General features: G+C 33.7%; 1 protein-coding gene across 1 annotated transcript; it reads right to left on the bottom strand.

Moving 5' to 3' along the window:
* Positions 1 to 5217: 5217 nt before the first annotated feature.
* Positions 5218 to 6293, bottom strand: LOC105784582 (auxin-induced protein 6B). Its single transcript, XM_012610487.2, has one exon. The coding sequence runs from the start codon at positions 6172 to 6174 to the stop codon at positions 5722 to 5724; it is 453 nt and encodes a 150-aa protein (XP_012465941.1). The 5' UTR covers positions 6175 to 6293; the 3' UTR covers positions 5218 to 5721.
* Between the last annotated feature and the right edge of the window lie 4068 nt (positions 6294 to 10361).

Consider the following 10361-nt stretch of genomic DNA (forward strand, 5'->3'; position numbering starts at 1 on the left):
AGTCTTGTTGATAGGTTTTCTTTAGTGTTTTGTTAAGTTAGAATCCTTATTCACTTTAGATACTTGGAATATATATTTCTTATGGTATGTTTTGCAAGGTTGAAAATGATTATAAGTGGTATGTTTTGGTAACTAGTGGAATAGGTTATCATGTGTGAAATGGCAAAATAATGACATATTATGATAGCTGTTGTTTGGTATAATGTGGTGCCTTTGAACAACATATCGGTTAGTTGAAATGGGATCTCAAAATGGCATTTTGATGTGTGTTTAGGTTATATCTAGGTTCATTTAAAGTGTGCATAAATGGGTTGAAAAGTGGTGCATGGAATGGTTTTAAAATAGTTTGATTTTAGATAATTTTAGGTCCACACGACTTGAGACACGGGCGTGTGACTCAACCATGTGAGGCACACGGCCTGACGATATAGCCGTGTGTCATCTGAGAGTTCTTTAGTATGCAAGATAGTGAGTTAGATGGCCTACCACATGGCCTGGCACACGGGCATGTGGGGCAACTCATAGAGTTACATGGCATGACACATGGGCGTGGGACAGGGCTATGTGACCCAACTCAGAGAGTTACACGAGTTAGGACACGGGTTGGAACACGGCTGTGTGTCCCTAGTATAAAGGTTACACAATCTGAGACACGGGCATGTGTCTCAGTCGTATGAGGCACACGGCCTGGCCACACGGCAGTGTGACCCTTATTTTTAAATTTTTCTACTTTTCCCTAAACTTTCTGATTTGTTTTTAATTAGTCCCGAATTGGTTCAAAGTTATTTTTAGGGGCCTTGAAGGCTCGATTTAGGAACAAGTGTATGTATTTGGATGGATTATGATATGATTAGTATATATAAATGTTATGATGTTTAAATGTTTTCAATTGTTCGGTAATGCTCCATAATCCTAATCTGGTGACGAAGATGGGTTAAGGGTGTTACAGACCTCTTTTATGTAAATTAGCTTATTTAAAATACAAAGATAATTATATGTTTTTATGATTCATGCATTTATTAATTGATCCAAAAGTAAGTTAATATTTGGCGTAAGTTCAACGACTATGTAATGATAAATGTGTGATAATTATTAGGTATTTAATGTGATCAATATGTTAGTCCAAAGATTAATTTATTGTTTGGCATAATTTATTATCAATGTTTGATTACTACAAAAGAGTATCGCTTACTATTAATATTATTGTCCAAAGACTTTATATTAATGTTGTGTTTGGTATCTTGAGATGGGAATAACCATTATCTTGAATTTATTGTTTACTTATGAATATTGATGTGAGCTTGTTTTTATTTATTATTTTTATTTTATATTCAGGTAGTTTATCTTCTGCTACCACAATATCTGCTAATATAAATTATATACTTATGCTTAATGGGACTAATTTCAAGGAATGGAAAAGAGACTTACTTATAGTGCTTGGCTGTATGGACATAGACCTTGCACTAAGGGAAGAACAACCCGCACCTCTCAATACGAAAAACACCCCTGATGCTAAAAGGAATTTTGAGAGGTGGGATAATTCAAATCGCATCAATCTAATGATCATGAGCACAACATTCCAAAAGCCTTTAGGGGCACAAAATCTGAAGAGATTACTCAAGCCAAGGGTTTCCTTGATGAAATTAAGAAACGTTTTTCCAAAAATGATAAGGTTGAGATGACATCACTTCTGAATTCTTTGATGCCTGTGAAGTATAAGGGTCAAAGAAATGTAATAGAGTACATTATGGAAATATTCTATGTTGCTTCAAGACTTAAGGCACTTAGGATTGAGCTTTCTAAGGAATTGTTTGTTCTTATGGTTTTGGTATTGTTTCCTACACAGTTTAACCAATTTAAAATTAGTTACAACTACCAAAAGGAGAAATGGACTTTAAATGAGCTCATTTCTCATTGTGTGTAAGAGGAAGAAAGGTTGAAACATGATAAGTATGAAAGTGCCTATTTGGCCAGTGCCTCTAAAGACAACAACTTACATTCTAAATAGAATTACCCACTAAAGCATCTGCAAAAGTACCTTATGAGCTTTGGACAGGTTAAAAGCCTAGTTTAAAGCACTTTCACATTTGGGATGTCTAGTTTAGGCAAGGCCTTATAGGCCACATGAAAAGAAATTGGACCCAAAATAGTGAATAGCTACTTTTTTGGTTATTCTGAGTGATCTAGGAGATATGAGTTTTATGATCCCACAATTAGGAATATGTTTTAGACAGGAACTGCAATATTTTTTAAGATGTTGAGTTTGGAGAGAGAAATAAGATTAGAGACGTTGCTTTTGATGAGGAAATGGATTTTAACTCAGTTCCTACTATCACTTTTGACGATGTTCAGGATCTCATACCTATCATTGATCAAGAAGTAAATCTAGAACCTTAACAAGATAATGTTGAACAACTCTCTATTCAAGATGAGGTAATAGTTCCAGAAGGCCAAACTCAAAAACCTCAAGAACAAATGTCATTAAGAAGGTCCACTAAAGAAAGGGTTATAATGGCTTTAGTGGAATTTTTTGAACTTAAGCCGTATCGGATGAATGTTATATGGTGCAACTAGAATACTTTGTGTCTAATGATGCAAATTTAATGATTTGCAAATTAAAGAACTCTATCTATAGGCTTAAGTTGACTTCTCGTCAATAGTATTAAAAATTTTACCAAATGATTATATCATTTGGTTTAGAGATGAATTTGGTTGATAATTGTATATACCACAAGTTCAGTGGGAGTAAGGTTTTATATTTAGTTTTATATGTTAATGACATACTGGTTGTCAATAATAAGTTAAGTCTCGACCAATACCCCAAGAATGATTTTTAGATTAAGGAAATGCATAATATTCCTTACGTATCAAGAGCGGGGAGTCTAATGTATGCTAAAGTATGTACGCGTCCGGACATTGCGTACATTGTTGGAATGTTAGGCAGATATTTAAGCAACCATGGTATGGACCATTAGATAGCAGCAAAAATTTTATGAGGTCTCTTTAAATAACAAAAGATTACATGCTCACATATCGAAGGTTTGATAAGTTAGAGATCATCAAGTATATAGACTCTAATTTTGATGGAATATTGATGCAAAATTTTGTCATTAGGGTGCAAATTGTGATAATAATTTGTAGTCTTTTATTCTAATAATACCATGAGCACAACAAATTCAAAGCACATAGACTTCAAATTCATGGTTGTTAAAGTAAAATTTCAAAGTGGTTGGTGCTTATAAAGCATATTGGGACAAACTCCATGATTGCGGACCCGCTTACTAAGGGACTACACCCAAGGTTTTTTATGAGCACATTGCTCATATAGGTGTAATGTCATTTAAGAATATTTGGTTTTAGTGGGAGTTTGTACTTTTAAATGCTTTTATGTTATAGAAACATTTTCAATTATTTTAGTTTAAGAATATTAAGTTTATTTTCTGCAGAAATAAAGTTTATTTGGTTTGTTCACACTCTAATTTTGGTAAAGTTTGATCTCACTAAGGTTAAGGAGGATTAGTTGGAAATAGACATGTTTGAGTCATATTGCATGTAATTTCCATGCTACACATCCATATTTGATCTATGTCATTTGGTTGTGTTAATATCATGATCAGAGATGGATTTAGTTACGATATATATAACTAAAGTTGCTTTGGTTCTATGTTAACATAATTAATGGATAGGATTGTTTGGAATGCCTTTTGGATATAATAGCAAGGTTTTGAGCTCATAAGGTTATATAATGACATGTAATTATAAGATAATCGGTATATATATGTAGTCCAAGTGGGAGATTGTTGGAAAATATAGACATCACATATATAATAAGAGTAATTACATGCATGTTATTATTCACTATCATAAAAGGTTAACCCAAATTAAAAGTGATCTAATTTGTTTAAGGTTTATTGGGCTTTAGTTATTAAATAAAGTATGGACCAAATATGTGTAGATACTCAAGTAACTAATTTCTAATTAATGATAGACTGATTAGAAATTAGGTTAATGTGCAAAAGTTATATATTAGGGCTATGGTTCCTAAATTACACATAGGTTAATTTTTTAATATCTCATCTTTAGAAAAGAGAGAGCCACCTTCTCTAGATTACTTGTGTGCTAATTTGGAATATCAAAACCATAAGATATGAAGATTTCAAGAAATCGATGAATTCAAGTACGCTTTCGCATCTAACTGTATTCTTGATGATTTTATATGACAGATCCTAGTATATAGTTTATTAAGTTCTATATCAAATATTATTTTACAGTTCTAAAAGTATTGAATAAAATTTCATGCTGTTGAGATTAAACAAAATTTATTGATTAAATTCGATAATATTGAGAAACTCATAATTATAGAGACTTTTCGACAAATAATTACATATATAAATTTTAGACTATAGCAACCGAATACCTTCAGCACCCACCCTTTTTTTTTCATTTCACTACTCTGGGCTGGAATTTAACTTATACAATTGTCTACACTTCCAAAAATAAAAAAGAATTGAGAATGAGAAATTTTGAAGCATTTACTATAACTTTTTCTTATTAGGCTCATTAATAATACGATGCATTATGATGTATTTAAGGTGCATAAGTTTTTATAGTTATAATATATCAAATATAATGATAACAACAGTAGTTTTACCTTGTATAAAATTATATTTAATTTTTCTGTTAAACATCCATTTAATATGGGTCTATATTGTGTCTCTACTTTTAATATTATAAAAAAAAATAACATTAATAATAATTTAAAAATTAACGCTTTTTTTAGAGCGAAAATACAACAACGTGATAATTCAAACTGACAACATGGAGGTAGTCATAGCAATTCAAAATGAGGCGTGTAGAGTTAGGCTCTACTCTGATAAAGAGAATTCACCAAAACTTATTTAGAATAAAATATTAGGACATTCGACGTATCCCTATAGAACATAATGGATAAGCTGATGGAATCAAAACAAATTAAAGAAAGGAGAGAAGGTCTTCAAGTTTTTGTAGTTTTCTCATCGGGGAATTAGTTCTTTTTATTGTAATATTTTCAGTTTATTTTAGTTATTTCACCAAAATCATTTTTATTATAATCTTTTCAGTTTATTTTGCTTATTTCAAAAAAAAAAAAAAAGCTAACGGCTGCCACATGATTGTAAAATTACAATTTGTAATTCATCTGCTAATATTAATAAATTGCAATTTCAAAAAAATCGAAAGTAAAAACAAAAAGAAATTGAAAATTAAATTAATAATGGAAATAATTGAACATATTGATGGAATTAATATCTGTACATTGTTTTCTTCACCAATCAATAAATCTCAGAATTTACACAAAACTACTTGTTCTTGTTTTCTTCTTGAGACTTGAGTTGAATAGTCTCAATGTCTCGATTCGATACCTTTTTCCTTTGCTCCCATTCCGGTTCGAACTCGGGACGACTCGGTGGGTAGCTCACCCACCTTTCTCTGCCATCTCCATGCATTTCCGGAGCTATCATTATTGACTCGGTTCATTTTGCCCCCAATATCAACCAATTTTTTTTTAAAAAAAAATAAAAAATGAAAACCCCACTATGAATTAGTAACCAGCTTCTCAACTCGGCCAACTCACTTGCTTCAACAGCGTATAATGAATTGTTCACTCGAGCTAATTCAGAACTGAGTGAAAAAACCCGGGTAAGAATCAAAGCGGTTTCCTTTTTGTTCTCACTGTTTCCTGAATTACCAAATTGTTTTCTCAACGAACCCATGAAGTAACGGTCGAGATTCGGTCCACAAATCGAAATTAATCCTGATTCCTACGTGACAGTTTCCTTTAAAGTCCTCGATGCACGTGAACTTACCGGAGTGACCCGAATCCGAACGGGAAATAAATCGGATCACTTCTTCGAAAACGGTCTCGTCGCAGGGGATGGACAACGGGCCTTGATTAGTGAAGCCGTACTCTTCCTCGGCTTGGATAAGGAGTTTCTTAAAGACGGGGTGGTTCAGGTACGTCAACCGCACCACGAATCTCCTGCAGCTCGTCCCCACATAGACCGCCACATGTCCCGCCGGCACATCGGACGGGATGCGACTGGCCGACACGCGGGCCTTGTTTCTCCACCGCCGGAGCATTTGGCGAAGCCTCACAATGTGGCGGATTTTGCTGCATTTCCCAAGCCCCGGCGACATTTTGCCGGCAAATTATGAAATGAAGGAGAAAAAATGAAAGTGTCTGGGTATTCGAGGAGAAAGATTGGAGGTTGTGAATGGGAGGATGGAATTTAGGAGGGAGGATTTTATAAAAAGGAATGTAGAAGAATGCCCCTAAAGTTTGAGATAACTACAAGGCTGTGTCTGGTGTGCTATTGGTGAGCAATTAAATAAAAACTTAAAAATGTCTTTTGGCAATTGGCCTACTGTATCATTATCAATAAATAAATCATTGAAACCACCAATAAATTCAAAATCCATTTATAGGGTTTAATATTTGTTGGAATTATATAATCAACCCTTAATACTTACACATTCTACTAAATTAATCGTAAGTGATAAAGAGTATAATTTTGTTGGTTGAAATGATCATTGCATTGCATACTGATGTTTTTGCTAAAGGAATTCAACTGCATACAATTCCAACTTTGAATTCCCCATTGCTAATATTTAATGTTGAAAACTCTGAGAAAAACAAAGGATGTAATGAAATAAATTGAAGCCTCGAGAAAACCCACCACATGCAATACTAGAAAGCAAAGTTGATGGCTTTACAAGTGGTTGAGTCAACTGGAAGCTGCTTTTCTTTTCTAAATCATATCAAAAAAAAAAAAAAAAACGAATTTGTATTCTCCATATCTGACTTTGCTATCCATGTGCCAGGATACCCCATCTCTGTTCTTTTTTTTTTTAATTTCCTAAATATATCATTTGTGGAAATTATTTTAACATATATAATTAACACCCAACATTTCATCATATAAGTATACATTTAAATCATTTATATTTTATTTATACCTAAAATGTATTATGAGAGTCTCTATATTAGGAATCGAATTACATTTTTTTCTATTAAAAAATAAATAAATTAGTCTTTTTACTTTATATCAAAGAGTAAATTACTTATTCTATTTTTATTGTTAAAAATTAATTTCTAAACCAGGCAAAACACGTACACTAATTTTGAAAACATATAAACCCCCTTGCCTCCCATCTATCCCAAGCTAACTCAAGCATTCAAAATTTAAAAAAAAAAATATTTGATATATTATCAATGGAGGTTTTAAACTCCACCAACATTAATAAATGTTGTATAAAAATATATAATAATTTCGAAGTAGGAAATATTAAATCATTCATTTTCACATATTATTTATGAAAGGTGATTGGATTGATGGGTCCACGTGCATGTTTTGGGCAGGTAGGGTGCATCCCCCCAAACCTCATAGTATTTGCACGTTAAGAAGTGAGAAACAACCCCACTTGCTAGGATTTAAGGATCATATCATTTATTTCGTTTTTATCGCAAATGTCCTTCCAATTTCAACATAATACATCCCCATATATAGATATTGTAAATATTAATCGAAAAGAAAATGCCAACACACATTAAAAAGCTGTAATAATACTTTCATTATTTTTTTCCATATCACAAGTTTTTCTGCATAGAAAACAATAAAATTATGGCCAACGCAAGGAAACAGGTGGAAATTTGAAGTAGTAAAAGTAAAAAATTAAAAGTCAAACAGTTTCTCTTTTATTTTACAAAAGTGTATAAAAAAAAATTTTAAATCTCATTTCACCCACACTTTTTATATTTTCAAGCCTAACACTTACACGTCAATCACACACAATAGTATGATACTAGGTGTTGATCCAGACCCCTAACATTCCAACTTATAAGTATCATAGTGATGGGAGATACAGCGTAGCTAAACCCATATTTAGATAGTAGTAGAATCGACGACAACTTCAGACCCAATAACACTAATCCTATGGGATTTACTTCCCAACTCTATCCTCTAAGTTCATTTCCCTACCCAAATCACTAAAATCAATATTGTTATCAAGACAAGCAACAACTACATTACCATAACATTGTCTTGGTTGTTTTCCCTTGCACCCATAGCATTGTTTTCATTCCTTGCTATGCCATTGAAATCATCAGGAGAGTTTGAATTTAAAGGATTTAAACCCCCTCTGTTCTGATTGGGTCTTCTCATCGCTGGCCATCCTTCAACTATCGAATTCTGGATCAAGTTCGATAAAAACATTATCAATACCATTACCATTATCATTCTTAACATTTACCATCTCATTATCAACATTTTGCTCACCTGCTCCTAACTGAAACTTGTTTCTCTAGAACGAGTAGGAACTATCACTTGTACAATAACATTTAGCCTAAGTTCCACAAATGTTGACCTCATAGGACCATGACTCCTTGTAGCCCATATCGTACCATTAAAATAGATCTAGTAGACATTAGACTCCATCTAAAAACCTAGTCGCAATATGATTTCTCCCATTTGTTCATTTAACTGTTCTTCCATTCCAATCAATGTGAAGAACATTGCTTGCTATTTTCCCTAGCCTTGTTGCAATGAAGGGCCTCATATACTCCAAAGGGAGCCCCATATCTGCACTCATGTAAAGAGAACCATCCTTGGATGAATATTTGGAGACCATTAGGTAATCATCAACAGGGCTCTTTCGATTACCCAAGCCTCCTCTCTATGTATAAACTGAAGATGTACAATGTTGTCGAATCGTAACACAAAAATACCCATCTTTAGAGGGTACAACCACGCTCTCTTACTTGTTTATCTGCATGTGGAGATTAAACCAAAAATTTCTAAAATCATGAATATGAGCAATCATATAGTGACTCCAATGTGTTATACTTAAAGCAAGGTCCTCCTGGTCGAAGTGCACCACCAATCCTTTTTCTCACTTGAACATTGTTTAGTTGATGGAGTTCCATGTCCAACGTATGTTGAATATGGGATTCCTTGTCCAATCCTCATTACTCTCTGACCAATTGCAATATTTTACAAGACTTGTAGGCATTTTTGCTTTAGTAGGATTTTTAAGACTGACAATGAGGGAGCTTGAAAAAGAGTAAGAATTGGTTATGAATTACGCGGGCGATGACTTTGATGATTATTTTCTATTCATCCTCTCTCACAATTATTATTCCGAATAGTATAGTGTTTATCCACATTAGTGTCAAGCCATCGTTCTTCAATAGCAAAAAACTCAAAGTTGTAAGAGGAAGGTGACAAACACATACAATATTAAGCACAGCATCAAATGATATTTTATGAAAACAATACGAATGTATAGTTAGGGGCCTCCACTTATTGTTTTCAGAACTTTTTAGATGGGGAATTTACCAGAAAAAGCTCTTTTTTTTCAAAGTTTACCGAAATGGGTCGATTTTTTGATTATTTACCGGAATGGTCCATTTTCCGGAAATCGCATACGTCGGTAGCGATGTCGGGTACATGGCGGACATCGTGTCCACGTCGGCCAGTCGCTACCGACGTGGACGCGATGTCCTCCATGCAAAACAATACTTAACGGTAAAAATTTGACCGTTGTCCCCCAACGGTCAAAAAAAAAATATATATATATATATATATATATATATAAATAACCCCAACCCCTTTATTTTTTTTCACAAACAAATCCTATCTAATTTTTCCTCTCTAATCCTCTCAATTTCCTTCCAAAATTCTCTCAAATCTATTTTTTAAAATAATTATAATTTTTTTATATTTTTATAAAATAATTTTAAATTTTTATATTTTCATCAATGGCGGATCATTGATTCGTCTTGATAGCAATCACATATCGGTGGAGCAAATGAAAATGGTAAGTATTAGATTTAATTTGTAATTATTATTTAAGATTTTTTTATTTAAGTATTTTTAGATAATTATTAATTTATTGTTTGTTATAAAAGTCTGAAGATCGGGTATTGGAATGCCATATCCGGAATATACATGCTCCTCCATCACCGTTAGTAGAGAACTACTTGCGGGAAGCGGGTTTTTGGCACGTGGCGACGGTAGGCCGAGGATGCAAGTTGGACCCGAAACTGATTAGTGCGTTGATCGAGAGGTGGAGACCCGAGACGCACACATTTCATCTTCCATGTGGAGAGTGCGCTATCACTCTAGAAGATGTCAGCATGCAGTTGGGATTGCCGGTGGATGGGCACCCACTCATCGGGTCTGCCCAATCTAGCAATTGGGAGGCGGTGTGCTACGAGCTTTTGGGCGCTATTCCGGAAAAAATGGATGGAGGTAAGGTCGAGATGGGTTGGTTACGTGCCACCTTCCCCAATCCGAATGCAAATTCAACCGAAATCCAAAGAATCC

This window comes from Gossypium raimondii, chromosome 1 (genome assembly GCF_025698545.1).
Source record: "Gossypium raimondii isolate GPD5lz chromosome 1, ASM2569854v1, whole genome shotgun sequence".
Classification (NCBI taxonomy): Eukaryota; Viridiplantae; Streptophyta; class Magnoliopsida; order Malvales; family Malvaceae; genus Gossypium; species Gossypium raimondii.

What these genes read in the sequence shown, in the direction of transcription:
- LOC105784582 (XM_012610487.2), bottom strand. Translation starts at nt 6,174, where the DNA reads ATGTCGCCGGGGCTTGGGAAATGCAGCAAAATCCGCCACATTGTGAGG.